The following is a 19365-nucleotide window of genomic DNA, read 5'->3' as shown; positions in this document are numbered from 1 at the left end:
TGAGTAATAACAGTCAAGACTAGCATTGTGTCATTATGAGCCTATCCTGGGCTCTTTCTTATCTATTTTCTCTTCCACTGGGGATGCCTACAACATGCTAGTATATGTTCTTCAAATTTACCAAAGGAAAAGAAACACTCATAACCCAAACTACTTCTTGTCTCCAATTCCCATTAGATTTTATACAAATCATTTTCATATATTTTAACTCACTTTTCTCTATCAGAATTAGCATCTAAATAAAAGAGCCACAGCTCAGCTTCAATGAGAAAGTGATATCTACTTTCATGAAAAGAACTAAAGATATCTATCTCTTTCCACTAATGTCTTTTATTGATTAATCTTTGATTTTTGTTATGATAGTTTGTAGGATGTAATATCTTTTCCCCATTCAAATTAATTGAATTTTCTTTTGTGATTTCTCCCTCTACTCCTATTATTTTCAACTTCTTCCCTGTCAGAGGTCAATTAACTACTTATGCAAATTGTCTTCTGAGGTAGACAGCCCAGAGTAACACTTCCTTTTAATTTGAAGCTGTCCTTTAGTTCACTTTCCTCCAGAGTGGGCTAGACCTAGTGAAAGAAATTTAGCTAAAGTAATGAGATGTTAGTCCCAAGGTTCACTGATAAAAACACTGCTTGACTTTAGCTCTACTTACTGCTCTCTCTTGTTCCTGTTCTCAGGGAGGCAGGATGACATGTTAGAAACTGCCCCTGAAAAACCTTATCAGAGCATTTGAGACAATTTATAAACAGATGCTTCACTACTGAGCTTTAACATGACACCAATGTACCAGTCAAAAGACACCAGGAAAAGCTGTAACTATCACAATGGCCTACCCAATCAGAGAAAAAGAATATAAAAAAGAAAATGAACAACCCAGGTTGTGGTTTGATCCAGGTGTCCCCAATAAACTTAGGTGTTCTGAATACTAGGTCCCCAGCTGATGGAGATTTGGGAATTAATGCCTCTTGGAGGCCACATAATTTGGGGCTGGGCTTATGGATATGATAGCCAGTTTTCCCTTGCCAGTGTTTGGCACACTCTCCTGTTGCTATTGTCTACCTTATGTTGGGGAGGGGGTGATGCCCACCATCTGCTCATACCATCAGTTTCCTCTGCCATCATGGAGATCCTCCTTGAGTCTGTAAGCAAAAGTTAATCCTTTCTTCCTAAAAGTTGTTCTTGGTTGTGTCATTTCCGCCAGAAATGTCAACCTGACTGCAACAGTAAAGTGGTTGCTAGACACCTGAGTGTAGATTTGGCCTTTTGTAGCTGATTTTCAAGAGGAATGTGGAAAGATTTGAAACCTCCGCCTAAGAGATGCCATGCAGTGCTATAAGTACAGCTTGATGGACTATTCTGGTCAGAGTTGAAAGACTTGAATGCAGCAAGAACTATGGACTGTGAGGTTTGGCTTGTGAGAGTAAGAACGAGCTTTACCTGGACTAGGCTGGGAACAGTTTGTGTGAGAGACTTGCTTTTAGGCCCTTGTTATGAGAACTTATGCAGAGTTTCTTTGTATAGAATCAAACTGATGTAAGCAGAGGGATATGTCATAGAAAAGAAAAGAAAGAAAGTTTTGGGTCAAACCTGCTGCCCATTCAGCTAAAATTATATGAGATTACAACCTTTGAGATTGGACCAGCTGACCAGAATGGGGTAACAGGAAGAAGGTAGACACTTTTGAAGGAAGCTGAGTGCTTAAGGAATGTCCTGTTCTTTAAAGTTAGCTTTATCCCCCTACCTTGATTAAGAAATTAGCACCCTACCTGGTATTGTGAAGTATAAGAAATGTAAGAAAGAGAGGGTCATTGAGTTTGCAATGCAGTCTTGTGTTTTGGAAATGGCTATGGGCAGTGTGAAGCAGGTTTGTTGAATGCCTGCATGGAGACCCAATGGAGCCATGAGGATGAACCATGGGTTGCAGTGGAGAGCCAGTGGGGATGGCTCCTAAGGAAAGCTGACTGCCCTGATGACGTGTTTCAGGACTGTGAGTGGTCTAACTGGAGGGGCGGAATTGGAACTCCAGAGACTTGTTGCTGGCTAGAATTATAAAACATGGAGGCTTGTCACTGGCTAGAGTTGTTGAACTTGTAGCTCTTGTAGCTACAGAGATTGATGATTGCCCTGTGTAAATTTTGTATTCGTTGAGTATTTCCTTGCTATGTCCAATGCCATCTTTTGCAGTGTGAATGTTAATATGTGCCATCATGAGTTTGATTTTTTTTTTTTTTTTTGGTATTATGTCTCAATTAAAAGTCCTCAGACTATGAGGACTTTTAAAGTTGGATGAATGCATTGAATTTTATATCATGTATGGTTATCAGTTTATGGGGGCCAGGGGCAGAATGTGTTGGTTTGAATCAGGTGTTCCCCATAAACTTAGATGTTCCAAATGCTAGGTTCCCAGCTGATGGAGATTTGGGAATTAATGCTTCCTGGAAGCAGTGTATTGTTGGGGATGAGCTTATGGGTGTTATAGCTAATTTCCCCTTGCCAGTGTCTGGCATGTTCTCTTGTTGCTATTGTCCACTTTATGTAGGCCAGGGGGTGATATCCACCCTCTGCTAATGCCATTGTTTCCCCCTGCCATTGTGGAACTTACTCTCAAGCTTGTAAGCCAAAATAAATCCTTTTTGTCTCAAAATATGCTTTTGGTTGGGTGATTTCTGCCAGCAATGAGAACAAGACTGCAACAACCCCAGATAGGCATGCATACACACCATTAATGTGGCTCTTAACTGCTCACCATTAACAGAAAAAAAAAAATAGTGATATAAAATGGCACAGAAGATCTACAATTTATTAGAAATTTAAAAAGAAAAACACAGTTTGGTCAAATTGAGCCGATGAATTTTATGAAAAATTTGAAATTACTGAAGGTAAGTAATGATTAAAATACTTTGAAATCAATACTTTAAGAATGAAAAGAGATGTTATTTTCCAAAAGATAATTTCTCAAAAAAATTTCTAAAAGCATTTAATACACTTACTTTGTTTTTCCTATCATAAATATACACAAAATGCTTCCCTCTTGACCATCATTAGCACAGAGCCTTATAGGTGTGATGTGGGTATAGTTGCAGACCACTCTACCAAGGAAACTGAGTAAGACATCAAAAGACGTCCCATGGCAACTAAGAGCTATAGCCAAACTCTGAAAGTGATTTAATGACAACTTGGGATTACCTACTAAAAATTATAGTAAAAATGAAGTGTCATATGTTAAGAGGGTTAGACAATTATCTCTAAAGTAATTTCTAACATTAGGACCAAATGAAGGAATACAAAATGGTTCTATGTCCATTTTCTCAGTTATCATCTCTAAACTGCTAAATGTAGTAATCATCATGCTGAGTTGAGAGGGGTTGCTAATTCCCAAACACTCTTGGATTGACATTCATCATAGCTATACAGACAACAGGTAAGTGCACCATACCAAACTAGCTGTTTCAGAGCAGCTGTAAAATGGAAATTCAACCAAAAGTCATGGAAAAAAATTTGAAAAGTCATATAAGCTAGACCAGGAAATGACAGAAGACAGTTTTGATCAACTTTTTAACAGTTACCTTCATAATGTTGCATTTTTTCTTCAGCAAAACAACATTACACTTCTACTATATAATTTAAATCATGAAGGCTACTTTATGAAGCATTTCCTCACCACATAGAATATATTTGCCTCTTAGGCAATCAGGATTCCATAAAAAGAACAATATCTTTGAGTTTCACCTTTCAAAAAAATCTAAGACAAAACGTACCAAAACCAGAAAGAGCACCATCAGGACAAAAATGATACCAAAAAGAGACGGCTGTGATCAGGTTATCTCTGCAGAAGACGTGAACTTTTCAACCAGGTAATAATCTATCTGCCCCACCTCCACATACCCATACCTTCATACTGACTGCGCTTGGCAGAGAGAAAGAATGGTGGCAGTGAGCTCTAAAATAAGAAAAGCCATGTGAGATACCCCAGTGCATGAAAAGCAGATCTACAATGACATGTCCCAGCATGAACCAACAGCCAGTCTTTGTACTTCATGCCCACTTTGGGAAAGGCAATGCTATACATTAATCTCAACCTCTGAAACATACTCTCAGAAGAGCAGCATGGATTATATGTTCATGATACGAACAACTCATCCTTTTAGACATTAATTACTCTGGAAATATAACACAAATAATCATTTTAGTAACTCTCATCTTCAATAAAATTTTCCTTGGTCTCTCAAAAAGAGAACACTTTATAACCTTGAATGCAAAGAAAGATGTGCTTTGTAAGTTTAGGTAAATAGGTTGAGCCACAGATCCTAACCCAAAGAAAAAATATGTTTAGATTTCAAGTATTGAAGCAGAGTATGGCAATCCACCCTGTAATCCAAGCACTTGGGAGGCTGAGGAAGGAGAATCAGGAATTCAAGGACAGCCTTGGCGACATAGCTGTTTGAGTTCAGCCTTGGCTACATGATGCTTAGCTTCAAAAATTCAAGTAATGGAAAGTAAATAAGTCTCATAAATAAAACTATATATACATGGACAAGAATTATATCTTTGGGTTTCTACCTTTCAAAAAAAATCTAAGTCAAAATTTACAAAACCTATAAAAACCACTGTCAGGAGAAAAATGTCAAAAAGAGATGGATGTGAGACTGGTTAGCTATACACAAAAAGCAAAGTTTTGAGGCAGGTAATAATTATGAGCAAAGGTACGATTTGTGGTTTTAGTCTGATATTATTGATTCAGAAGTTCATTCAAACCTATCTCCTGTTTATATCATAATTCTGTCTTTGATATAATATAACCAGTCCTTCAGATCAATATATGGTTAATTTCTTGTGTTTTGTTCTACAGATATGAATTCTAAAATAATTCTTTGATTTTATTTTCTTTAATTTTCAGAGTCACATTTTATAGAATGTCTTCAGTTACTTAGGCCTCTATATCAGCTTCTCTTCTTTCCTGAAGCACTCCTCCACAAAAATAACAATAACAATAAAATCCTACTTTCCTTCAAGAAAGCAGGCCAACATGTCATTTTTCAAGGCTCAGATGCATTAAATGTCTTGCTTCATGTCTTCTCTGGGCAGCTTCCCTGTCCACTCAGTTTTCTTTAATTCTCCACATCAGATAGAGTATAAGAGAAGCCAGGATCTTGCCTTCCCTAAGGGAGAAATCTACAACTTCCATCAATAATGCATTTCACCAACTCTTCCCAAGAGGAGCAGGGTACAATTAAAAAGGTTATAAGTCCTTGCACTACTAGAACCCAAGGGCAACAGTGAATGAAACTGGCTTAAGCCCAATTAGAGGAATCAGTACATTTGTCTTCTCTTGGAACAACCCTGCTCTTACGGTTCCCATCAATTCAGTATAAATCTGACTGATCTTATCCAAGAAGTTAATAGAAAATTGTTCACAGTGGGCGACTGCCACCTCAGTTTCCAAGCAGAGACAGATGGAATTTCCCAGATGGTTTGTCACTGGAAAGTGCAATGCTAGATGAGACTTCACAGAAAGCATGGTAGAGCAGAACACCTTCTTGGCCTCCACCCATGTCATAGCTAGTGATAGAAGACTGACTCTTGTAAATAAATCTTAATTGACTCAGTGGCTTAGCATCTCCTACTTCTTAAGTGCTTCAAATGGTTGCCTGGTATTATACTCAAATGAGTTAATATCTAACAAGAAAGCATATTTCTTTATTGGTTAAGACTAAGGAAAGAGATATAGCTATCCTGCCGTATTGATACTTTCTCTCAAATGTGACTAAAACCAAACATAAACATATAAACAAATGCAGCAGGCAAAAGAAATCATTTACTGTGGTCTCATTATATGCTAAGTTGGGCAGGTGAAACAAGACCACCACAGGAAAATAAACAAATATAAAATCAAGGTGGGGTACAGAAGACATGAGCAAGTAGGGTTGAGCCTCATTCCCACTCTTAGGGGAAAAATAAAAGAATTATTTTATCCATTTAAAGACCATTCACTGAGCCAATACTATAAGCTATACATTGGATTTGGAAGAAAGGGTTGAAAGATAAAGAAGTAGAAATGAAGCCAATGGTGCAATAAAAAGATAGGAAAGTACACAATGTGATAAGTGTCCTTATCCTACAAAGGAGATCACAAGAGGCAAATCTTTCTGGGAATGGTCATCTAGGCTGGAGGCTTCTGGTAGGTTGAGTTTGAACAAAACCTTGAATACAGTCTTAGTAAGAATGGTATTGCTATGATGTAGAGGGGTGGCAGGAGGAAGACAGGTTTTCAAACATGGTAAAATGCATAGCAACGGCTGGAAGGAGTTTCCTGAGAGCACTATAGGTAGCAAACCACTACTGGGAGTAGAAATAGCATCACCACTATAAAAGTGGCCATCATGAGCCTTAGGCTCTACCAAGGACTTTAGGCTCTTTTGTGCTCTTTGAGTTTTGAATTGAAGTTAAGAGGCTAACATTATTTTGGACACATGATGATCTAGGCAAAGCAAAAGGATACAAGACAGGGGTTATGATATTGTAATAATAAGCACGTGGTGAATAATTCAACTAAATTAGTGGTGACACAAGCAGGAGGAAGGGAAAAGGAATTCAGAGAGCAGGATGGGAAAATGAGAATGTTGGGAGATACTTGACTTAGAATAGAGGAGAAAAGTGAGGATTGTGGCTCAAGAGAAAAGACAAGAGAGAAGGGTTTGTTTACTACTTGTGTGAGCAACATTTCAGACAGGGAGAAGAGGTAAAAATGAAGAAATGATGACAGATATCTGATCAAATGCACTCCCTGCTGAGACAGGAAAGGGGATAGCTGATCTGACTGAATGTTGGAAGTCAGGGGGAAGGTCAGAGAAACTATGTGTGAAGAGAGTTGTAATTGCTCCTTGTAAGTTGAAGTAATTTAGTGGGAAGGGCCTGCAAAAATAGTTGAAATATGCTAGATTAGATTAAGGGTTAAAAGCCAAGGTTAGAGAGTTTGATTTTATTTTATTTAAATGTCATTTGTAAATTAGTAGCTGCAGCTTTGCAAGTGGCTAAGCTCCCTGAGGCACTGGCAACAGAGGGAGAAGAGAAGAAAGGGCAGAAGTGTTTTGGGAAACACACACAGTTAAATTTAAAAAGAGCCAAGACTCAGAGAGAATCAGGAAAATGAAGTAATACTGAGCCCAGATTAAAGTGAATGTTAAGAAGGAAGTAATCATTCACAATGTCAACATCAGAGAAAAAAGATGTAAGCCCTAATAAAAAGTTATGCTTCAGCAAAATTATAAATTCCACCATTAACATGGTAAAGATGGAGGGAGGGCATCAGTGGATGGGGATCAGTGAAGACGTTACTAATAGGTTCACTCTACTGAAATAGAATTTGGTTTTTAAAAGCATTTAATAAATGTCTACTATATACCAGGAATGGAGGTTTGAAATAGAATTATGAAGATTCAACACACTGCTTTCAAAATTACTTCATTATTGTTTCTTACATACTTTCTTTGCCTCACTTCCAGAACGTTACCCTAGGACTGATTCAGATGTAAATGATTGCTTTGGGAAGGGACCCAGGAACATTCCAGCAAGAGTACAGACATGGACAGCAAAAGGAAAGTACGTAAAGGGTGTTTTATTAAGCCAGTTGGATGTCCATCCCACTGCTAAACTCTAGCACATAGAAGAAGCAGGGGAATTTATCTGTCAACCTTCTGTGTTCCCTTGGTTGAGCATTACAACTGGGAACATGGGTTCTTCCACACTTCCACAATGACTGACCTGTGCTGGGTTTTGAGGTGAAAGCTGAAGCAAGTGTCTACGGATAAGTGTGCAATAGTATATATACAACATGGAACTTGACAACTCTAGTAAGGAAAGGGACCAAAGATCGATGCTAAAATGGAATCAAGGGCTGGAGAGATGGCTTAGCGGTTAAGCGCTTGCCTGTGAAGCCTAAGGACCCCGGTTCGAGGCTCGGTTCCCCAGGTCCCACGTTAGCCAGATGCACAAGGGGGCTTACACGTCTGGAGTTCGTTTGCAGTGGCTGGAAGCCCTGGCGCGCCCATTCTCTCTCTCCCTCTCTCTCTGTCTATCTCTGCCTCTTTCACTCTTGATCTCTCTCATATAAATTAATTAGTTAATTAATTAATTAATTAATTAATTAATTAATTAAAATGGAATCAAAAGGGCCAACATGGTGTCATATAATAAGTATAATTATGATGTTATAGATCAATAATCTCGGGGTTTTCCTCAGATTTCTATGACGATAACTACTTTGAAATTTTTGTGATGCAATTTAATGCCTGCATTATTTTATGACTAGGTCAATAAAATGTTTACATGCTGTTGATGTGTTTCTTATTTTCAGAATTCAGTGTCGCAAATGCCCTACGGGGAAATAAAGCAAGTTTCTCCTCTGATTGAACCAAATAAAATGAGATTTCTCGAACAAATTTCATTTCTTTAATTTAACAGATCATGATGAGTTTACAATTATGTGGTAAGTAATTTGGGACTTTGAATTTATATTCCATTTAATTAAGTATGCATATAGTGTGATTCTGACAGTTGGCTGAATCCACTCAGACTAGTTAGCTACTGACAACTGATACAATGAAATGCAAGAGAGGGCAAATGAGAGCTAAATTCCAGATAGTCTACTTCAGTGATGAGCTCTTAGGAGACTCTGGATCTCTGTGATGCTGAGTTATGATGGGAGCCAGCTTCTTCCACCAGTTATGGAGCTTACCTGGAGGCTATAAGTCTGAAATAAGCCCTCTTACTCCCTTTAGCTGCATCCTGCTGGATGTTTGACCCAGAAACCTGGAGCTGAATACAGCACCCTTTATCATATGAGTGGGCTAATCCAATAAACTGAAAGCATAATTACCAAAAAATAGATTGGCCTGCATAGGCAAAACAAACCATAGCCTTTGAATGTCATCTGTAGCATGGGCTCTCCTGGACTCATCTGTACCATAAACTCTCTCTTTGACTCAACTTACCAGCCCACACTACAGATTTTAGATTTAATTTCTGTTCTTGTACAAACAAATTCTTTACATAAACCTATAAATGCACACAGACCATGGGAGTTTTGTCTCTCTGGAAACATGCTAATCATTTGGCAAAGAGCCACATTTACACCTGTAAAATCCTCAAACACCAAGATCCACAGGGAATCTTGTTTAGTTTGGGGTGATGGTTGAGTTTTTAGCTTGTTGGATTTCAGTAGATCCATTGTATAGATAACTTATTTTTAAGAGGAGCTTAGATGTGTCAATAACTCATATATAGTATATAAAACCTTTTTCATCCAATCATTATAAGCTAAGTCTCATTATTTCTACATAATAGATGGCATTTTTGTGACTTCAACATAGTTTGTAGGATCAAACAGAATTGTTCTTGGGCTAGTGAGATGCCTAAAGTGTTAGTTTCATCCTCTGTAATATTTTATTACAAAGGTAATCATTACTCTCTTTTATTACATATAAGAACCAAATATGTACTTTTATATGTACCTGTCCCATTACATGTGTGTACTGTGATACTGTTGCTATTATCCAACTTTGATAGCATGAAGTGCCTCTCACAAGGTAAGAAGGTATCAATGAGGGGATACTCTATTTCTATTTTCAGTGTATCACATTATTCCAGAAATAAGTTTTTGTATAATTTTGTGATGCTTTTACATAGCCTAAGTTTCTTAGTATATTCTATATGCATCTCAATTTCTGGTCTGTAAATACTTTCTGAAGAAGGAGACATATTGCTAATGTACTTCAAGACAGAGACTTGAAAGACATAAAAAGGATTTGACATCTGGCATAGTGACTCAATTAATTACTGTGCTGGATTAATTAGTGTGCTGAATCTCCTGAGCCAAAATCATGAGTCTGAGCATAGTATCATTGCATTGGTCGGCAAATAAACAAGTTAAGAATGTTCTAATCCAAATTTAATTCAATGTTGGATAAGGAAGTGTTAGTAGGCTATATATTTTAATATAAGGAAAATTTATCTTCACAATATAAAATACATATTGAAGCATTGTTCAAATTCTGATAAAGGATAATAAAATTTCAGAAATGTTTGGATTATCTTAAAATTTTTCAGTCAGTTGAAAAAATAGTAAACATTTTACCCAAAATAAAACAAAAAAATCACTGAAATCTTCTAGTTATTGTACATTTTCTCTTAAAGACTTTTATGAATTTAGGATTTGTATAAAGAAAATCCCCCTTTGATTTATCATGCTATAATTATATAATAGACATTAGATTAAAAAGGCAAAGTGGAACAGTTTCAAAATGGAACCTCTGGAATCCAAAGACAAAATCTCTGTCTTCTCACTGATACAAATATAATTTAAAAAAGAATGGATTCCCAGGCTTGCTTGGAGGCTTTACAAGCTAATCTATTTCCAATTCTCCACATTGTGTCTCAAAATAAATAAGTGTGCATCTCAACTGTTATACAGTAACAACTATGGAAGCTGCAGTAGTATATGTAATATTTGATGATACAAAATCAGAGGTAAATTCTGGAAGATAAGATTGTTTCTCCAAAAAATATTTTAAGAGTATGTTTTAGTAAAGAATCTAAATTTTATCACTGAACACTTTCTATCTTTTAAGTACATAACATAATTAGATACTTAAAATTAAGTCAAAAGAAAACAGATATTAAAAGTACTTTTTATGAATAATTATTACTTATAGCATACATTTGATATAAAGACAATCATATGAATTAAATAGTGTCAAAGATCCTTAATGTTTCAAATATATGAACTTAATTAAGTATAAATACTAAAGTGGTGAAAGAGTGTTAAATCATAAAATTATGACACCTAGAAAGTGACTTCCATGAAAAATTAAACTCACAATAGGTTTATTTTCTATGTATCAGATTGGTATGGTAAAAGTCAAAACTTTCATTTTGTAATATACAGATAATGATATAAAAACAATAGAAAAGCAACACACACATAGATAGATAGATAGATAGATAGATAGATAGATAGATAGATAGATTTTGTTTTTTTGAGGTAGGGTCTTACTCTAGTCCAGCCTGACCTGGAATTCACTCAAGGTAATCTTGAACTCAAGGTGATCCTCCTACCTCTCTGTTGTACGTCAATATAGACATAATTTTGATTTATTAATAGAGAATGCCTTAAATCAACTATACATGTTATTACAATGACAGGAAACTATTGAAGAAATATCAGAGAAAGGACCAATGGCTTGGCTGATACCTGATTATAATGAAAATATAATTAATATGATAAAAAAATCAATGTTTCAATATGTAAGTATTGCTAGAGAAAAAATAGAGACACCCATATGAAATGGGTTTAAAATGCCTTTGAACTTCACCTTCTTTGTCTAATCAACTTCCTACCTTTGTTAACATTTCTCATCTTGAGAAACCAGTTACCCATATTATGTTACCAAGTACAACACTTTTTCAGCTCAGAAGTTTTACAAAAATGGTTAACAACAAAAAATACAATATTAATCATTCATCCTGGCTCTTAGTGGCACAAGTAGTGTTATGAAGAAATAACGAAGTTGTTTATTTCTTAGTCTTCATGTAAATCCATAATGTATGATAATTAATTTGTTCCTTCTAAAAAAATAAAGGTGAATGTACATATTATTTATTAAATGTGACCAGTGTTAGCCTGGCTAAGCAGATAAAGCAGTAAAAGGATAAATTAGCTTACTTACCAGTCATTTAATAGGAGTAACTTGTTTTCTTTTAAATTCTGTGTATATTAGGCAAAGACAAACCACTTGAATAATATTCAGGTTTTATAGACCATGAAAATACCAAAACCCAAAGTTAATTTTAGTAATGTAGCAGGAAGTAAAGCAGAGATGTGTATGAGCTAAGACAAGTCAGTCATTTCCCAATATCCACATACCAAGGAATTATTATTCAAGTCCATCTTCCCAGCAAATGGCCCCCAGGTTGTTCCCACTGGAAGTTGCTGCCGGCTCTGAATTTTGCGTTCCCCTTCTTTCTGAAAGACTTCTAGCTCCCCTGCAAACAATGAAAATAAAGGTGATTAGAATATTGTCACATGTGTCTTAACAATAGAATGTCTTCTTGTCTTTTCTTTACACGCACAATATTCTGAGGACTCATATAAAGAGAATTAATTATGCTTGCTGAAAACAAGTGATCTTGTTATCCTCAGAGGAAAAGAACACTTGCCCTTATAATTGTATTCAAATTCAGTCCAATTTCTTTCTTGCAACTTTTTACACATATTATCAACTGAAGTCAAGTCTTCAGAACAGGAAATGATAATACTTTCTCAAAAGGCACTAATTCCATGCCAAAACAGATAGACCAGAAACCTTAGGACAACAATTCACTGATAAAAATTTTGCATTTATTCAAGACTCATGGATAATAACGTCTGGAGAGTTTCTCAGACTAGTTGATAATTTAAAATGGATCAAACAGACAAATGTATAGCAAGTAATGTCAATTTTTCGCAAATTTTAACCTTTTTGTATTCATGTTTTGAGTAGGAATTTCTGCTTCCAAATTGGATTGGAAACATCAATAGCCAGTCAAGATCCTCTACTGCCCAGACCAGAGAAGTGTGTTGGGAAGCACTAAAGGGAAACAGGAAATAAAGACAGTGCACAAAACTGCATGAATGAGGAATCCATGACATGCTTGATAAATAAACAAGGGCATATAAAACTGAATGGACAAAAACTTTTAAAGGCCCAAATAGATGGCTCAATGGTAAAAGGTGCCTGTTTGCAAAGTGTGATGGCCAGGAACCAATTCCCTAATACCTGTGTAAAGCCAGATGTACAAAGTGGTGCATGCATCTGGATGAAGTTTATGGCGACAAGAGGCCAATGGAGAACCCATATTCTCTTTCCATTTCTTTCTTATCTCTCTCTCAAATAAATAAAAAAATATTTTAAAATAAAATAATAATAAAGGAGAATACCAAATTCAAATAATGCAATTGGTTTAAGCATGAATTGAGATAAACAGAAATAAACCAGTTTCACAAAATAAATGTAGGCCCACTTTAAAAATTATTATTTTTTGCATGATAGTATTTTTGTATCACATTCTCACTTATTTTTATTGTTTAAAACATTATTTCATTACTAGAGTTTAATATATCTTACTGCCTCTTCAAACGTACTCCAGATGCATGTGCCACTTTGTGCATCTGGCAATATGTGAGTACTGGAGTATCAAGCCTGGGATGGCAGGTTTGGCCAGCAAATGTTTTTTTTTTTTTTTTAACTTTCTCCTTAAAACTTTATTTTTAAAAGTCACAGTGATATGCTTCCAAAGTCTTCCATTAATCATCATAATAGAGCCTTATTCACAATGGAAGGAGATTCAAAGCATTGGAAAATGATACAAAGGAATTAAATGCAAGTACACTAACGGTGAGGCTTGGTAGAACTTCAATTGTATGGTAATATGATTTGATGTGACTTAGACAAAGAAGCTAGTAGAGATGCAATTATTACAAACATTATGAGTAACGTTTTGCAGATGCAAACTTGAATATCTCTTATGTAATGAACTAAGCTAAAATTATTGACCCCAGGAGCTTTGGAGATTTTTGCTAACTTTTTATTACAAAGTCAAATTTTTTCTGTAGAGATGAAGAGATACCTATTAGAGAATATTTCCAAAATACAACTTGAAGCAATTCTTTAAAAGCATTATCTCATAAAGACATCTCAATTTAAATCTAAAGGTGTAATCTATCCATATTTTATTAGTACTATTATTATTATTTATATTAGTACAGCAAATGTTCTTAAATGCTGAGCCATATCTCCAGTACCTAATATAGCTTCTCAGCCTGTCCAACAGCAGACTTAACAACAGGGAAAAAAGGAGGGGTGTCTGTAAAAAGAGCTGGTGTGGTGGCACATGCCTTTAATCCCAGCACTCAGGCAGCAGAGGTAGGTGAATTGCTGTGACTTCCAGGCCACCCTGAGAATACACAGTGAATTCCAGGTCAGCCTGAGCTATAGTGAGACCCTACCTTCAAAAACCAAAATAATAATAATAAAATTTTAAAAAATAATAAAAAATAACAGGGAAGAACTGAGGAGAGAGAAGCATAAATGCAAGTTGCCATAGACTAGAATGTGGAGGAAGTTCAAAATGGAGCACATTGCATTCAGTAATGACAGTCTCTGGGACATACAAAAGCCACAGTGGGGAACATGTCATGGACTTGTTAGTTTGGCTTCTTAAAAATTATAAATAAGTAGACCCAATCTTCTTGGTTTTATTTTATTTTATTTTTTTATTAATTTATGGCTGGAGAAATGGCTTAGCAATTATGGCGCTTGCCTGTGAAGCCTAAGGACCCATGTTTGACTCCCCAGTACCCACATTAGCCAGATGCACAAGGTGGCACATGTGTCTGGAGTTTGTTTGCATTTACTAGAGGCCCTGGAACACTCATTCTCTCTCTCTCTCTACCTAAGTATTATCTATCTATCTATTATCTATTTATCTATCTATTTATCTATCTATCTATCTATCTATCTATCTATCTATCTATCATCTATCATCTATCTGCTTCTTTCTCTCAAATAAAATAAATAAATAAAATATTTTTAAAATAAAAAATAAATTTTATTAATTTATTTGTGTGGGGGGTTGATAATTGTAGCTGGAATGGTAGGCTTTGCAAGTAAGCATCTTTATGTAACTGCTGAGCTACCCTTCAAATGTTTAAAAGTAGCACCGTCAACCCGAACTCAATTATAGCCCTTCTTTTATCAATATCTTTTAATTATTTAAACACAAAATATCACCTTTCATGATATTACTATTGCTCATGCCAAAAATCAAATTCAAACTGTACAAACCAAAATCAGGCAACATATTATGATGCTTAAATTGTCTCCATTATGAAATAATTCATCCATATTTCAACAATAAGTACAATGTTCAGACAATTTTATGTTGTACTTCTAAAGGCCACAATTCCTTTCTACAATCTCATATTTATTCTTTTCCACTCTTCCTTACCAAGTACATTAACTGATTCATTAACTTTAAAACAATGTGTGTGTGTGTGTGCATGTGTGTGTTTGTGTGTGTGCGTGAGCATGCACATATGTGTGTTTGCATGTGGATGTACCCATGCAGCGATCTGTGTGCTCACCTGAGGATGGCTGTATTCACCTGTGGTAGACAGAGGGGAAGGTTGAGTGCCCCCTTTCATTGCTCTTCCACAAGTAATTGGACAGGAGTCTCTTACAGATTACAGAGCTTGCTGTTTTTCTGCACGAACTGGAGATTACTGGGTCTCTGTTCCACCACAGAACTAGGGTGTGTCCATTCCCAACTATATATGTGGGTCCTAGGGATTGAGCTATAGCCATCTCTGGCCTCCTCAGGCCTTCCTGCTTGCAAAGGAAAGCTCTTAATCGGCCCATTAAACTCATTAAATTAAGAATGACACATACTCCTCAGCTCCTTTTACACAGGCATAGGAGAAATCAATGTGAACAGTGAGGTAAATGAATATAAATTTCCAAAATACAGTGCAGAATAATAACAATAATGCTCAAATATCCTGCATCTTCAGAGTCTACAGAATTTGAAAGTTGTATTTTTTTTTTAATTATGATACATGGGAAAGTAAACCCATTTCTGAGATTTCCCCCTAAAAATGTTTTACACCCAGGTATATTCACTTTCATTGGTGCAGCCTTGCATGGAAGCTTCCTTAAAGAGGGAAAACAACTAAAACACTCATTTTAATGTTAAAAAGGAATCCATGGAAAAAGAAAATGTTTCCATTTATGCATATTCATTTGTCATAATACTATCACTTAAAAATCAATGGAAAATGTTTCTTAAATTTATACATATTTATGGGCCATAATACAATCATTTAAAACTCTTATGGATAAGTTTTTTCTTTGAACAGAAACTGCTCAGTTTCTCTCAGATAAGTATTCTCAGAATTTTTACAAATGTTTACAACTTAAACTATCGGTTTAAAATTTCCTATTTGAAGTAAAATAAGTAAAATATAATTTTGCACTTCATCTAAATACTACTTAATTTCTTTATGATGATGTTGAAGTAAATTTGTGTTTGTTTATACATTTTTTAAAAAATGTCATGTCACCTTTAAGTGATACTAGAGAAATCATTGAAACCCTTTGAAAGAGTAATTCATCCTTTCAGTCTGTCACTGACATATTTCATTTATAAAGGGTTCAGTCCAAACACTGCGTCCTTATCTGCACTTGTGGATTTACAAGCAGGTCTGTCTTTTAATGGATTAAGAACTACAAACTTAGGCCAGATCATAAAGTGATATCCAAATATTCCTAACATTTTGAGGTATCTCTGATTATACATTAAATTTTTAAGCAGACCAAAAATGTTTTATGAGTTCTTAAATGTTCACCACAAGATGTCCAGTAACTACCCATGCTCTCAACTCAATCAGACAAGCCCCAGTCTCCTCTCTTCCTTTCCCAAGAAGCTATTTTGAAGATTGGGGAACTCTTCTATTATTGACATAGTTAACAAAAATAATTTATTCTCGACTCTGTGTACATAAAAGGAGGCCACACACCCATTGCAAATAATTAGCGTGTTTTAAATAGCACAGTTGATAGCATGCTTCCACTGCAAGCTTGAGAACCTGAGTTCAGTCCTCAATACCTATGTAAAAGCTCTAGGAGTGTTGGAATGCTCTTTTATTCCCAGAAGATGATGAAGAGGAGGATCTATGGGATTTGCTGGCCAGATGGTCTCGTTTAATTGGTGAGCTCAAGGCCATTTAGAGACCCTGTCACAAAAGAAGTATCCAGCATGACACCCAAGGTTCTCCTTCTGCACATGCATGCATACAGAAATGCGTGTATACATGCTCACATGTGCATGTACCCACAATACCATAAGAAAGAAATGAGATATTGGTAAATGGGAACTATATTTAACTTATATATTCCTTAATACTGTTATTTTAGTATTTTCAAAGATTAAAAGGTATCATGAGAGCATACATTGTAACACTAAAAATAGTATTTTTTAAATCCCAACTCTGTCCAATAACCAGCTGAATAGGCTTAAATATGTAATTGTTAAAACGAGAATTAGTATTTACTCAGGATTTAGTAAGGTGTTTTCTAACTCCAATGGCCCATTTATCACAATTCCCCTAAATTCAGTACAATATGAAAGATAGAAATAACACTGGTTACAACTAAATAATAGGAGTTGGAGTGATAACTTAGTGCTTAAACGTGCTTGATTTTGAAGCCTTCTGTCTTTGCATGGGTGCCGGGGAAGTGAATCCAGGTTAAACAAAACAAGTCTTACAGGCAATGGAATCTTTATGGCCCAGAGGGATGAAGTCACACATTGTAGTAACTACTTAGATTTTAGGAATTGTGAGAAAAATCCAAAGATGAAAAGGAGATATTCAGTTTGAGTACATAGACCTTTATTCATGAACCTACTGAACAGCCAGGGGATTTCCTGAGAGTTTTTTTTATGCCTGTATGTGAGTGTGCACATGTTTGCGTAGGTTTGTAGAGGGATACACAAGTTTGTGAATGTTTCTAGGGAAGGCACAGGTGTGCATTTCTGTGGAGGCTAATGGACAACCTAGCCATTGCCCCTTCGTCTGAGACAGGGACTCTCAGTTGCATAGAACTTACTAGTTACTTTATTAGGTGGCTGATGAACATCAGGGTTCCTCCCGTCTGCACCTCTCCGGCCCTAACATTACAAAGGAACAGCACCATATATGGCTTTTTAACAAGCTTGTGTCCTCATGTTTGTGAGTCAAGAACTTTACGAACTGAGCTATAATCCCAACTTCTTTACTGAGAATTTAAAGAAGTATACAGCTTTGAAAGTTAAAAAAAAAAAAAAAAAAGAGGATGAGAGGCAGTTCGCAGGTGTCTCGAGTGAAAAGAGTTTTGTAGAACAGGGAGGTATGAGATGAGTTGCATGGGAGAGTAGGCCTGAGTCAAGGGAGCAAGTCACTTAATCATGTGAATATCACCTTCTGCAAACAAAAATAGGAATAAAAATGTTGTTCTCAAATTGTTGTTGGGCAAAGTACAAATAAATATTTACTACTTCACCAAGGAGGAATTCAAGCAAAATGGACACAATCTTCCATCACCAGCACCCCACTGGCTGTCCTCCAGTGTCTATGGTCACACTCCTTTTGTCTACTATCTGAGTCATTCCCATCATTTGATTTATCTTGCTTCCAATAGCTTCCAGATTCACCATTCTTATCTGAAGTTCCCAGGTTTTTATCAACTCAGACTAGGTAACTGAATATCTGAATTCATGACCCTCCAGTGTAGCCTCCAAATTCCTGCCCAGATAAACATTAAAATTCCCCTTTTAACATGTCAACCATTTGTGCAATTTCTTGCACATGCTACCTTCTGAAATCTCAAGTGGAGCATCTTTGCTTGAACTTCAACCCCACCATAAGGTTAATTCAGTGTCTGCCTGACATTGAGGTTCTACTAATCTAGCAAATATGCTCTTTCCCCATCAGCACAGTCTTCTTTACTGCCACTTCTTCCACATCTTCAGCATACCTGCTGCATTGTTTTGATGCTTGTCTCTGCTCTCCTGGAAACCCATCGTATCCCTGACTGCCTCAGAGACCCTGTTAACTGTGCCAAATAAAGCATCAAATTATTTTCCTTTATGAACCTTCTCTGAACCCAAGAACAAACTGAATTCTTCCCTCAAATGCCTATTGCACTTACAGTCCATTTAATTATTCTCTTACAGTTTCCCATTAATAACTCCTTAAAGCTCAATAAGAGTTTAATCACCTTGAGATCTACAGATTTTTTTTTCGTTTATCTTCTGGTAAGTAATAATTTTTGGTGTACAGCATTTATAAAAAATAAATTGGACACAATTAATTAAATAGAGTTTTATAATATAAAGTACCTCAATGTTAGTATGGAGTTTATTTTAAAATAAAAAGAACGTTGTCTTAGCATGTGTCCTTTTTATATTACAACAATCATAGATCTCATTTGTTTTACCCCCTACACTTTCATGTATGTTACCTCATCTATGAAAAATGAAGCTGTAAGAAAAATAAAGGCCCTTTTCCAAACTCTGCCAAGCTCAAACTTTTGTAGCTATTCTTCAAAATGAAGCTTTATTTTTAACATGCTGGGTAAGTTCACAGAAAATATTTGAGACACATAGGATGGTCTAATCAATTTTTGTAAAAGATAATATTGTTAGAGCTGAAGGCTGTTTCTCTTATCTTCTTGATAATGCATACTTTTAAAAGTCTGTGATTACTCAAAGACTTATGATAGTTTCAC

General features: G+C 35.9%; 1 protein-coding gene across 1 annotated transcript in view; it reads right to left on the bottom strand.

Moving 5' to 3' along the window:
• Zfpm2 (zinc finger protein, FOG family member 2) overlaps positions 1-19365 on the bottom strand; it is a 471310-nt gene that overhangs the window by 232581 nt on the left and 219364 nt on the right. Inside the window, exon 4 of the mRNA XM_004672646.2 lies at positions 11928-12046. Coding sequence (XP_004672703.1) covers positions 11928-12046 — 119 coding nt within the window. The remainder of the gene's footprint in view (positions 1-11927; positions 12047-19365) is intronic.

The sequence above is a fragment of the Jaculus jaculus genome, chromosome 2 (genome assembly GCF_020740685.1).
Source record: "Jaculus jaculus isolate mJacJac1 chromosome 2, mJacJac1.mat.Y.cur, whole genome shotgun sequence".
Taxonomy (NCBI): Eukaryota; Metazoa; Chordata; class Mammalia; order Rodentia; family Dipodidae; genus Jaculus; species Jaculus jaculus.
This window is presented reverse-complemented; position numbering and strand designations above follow the sequence as displayed.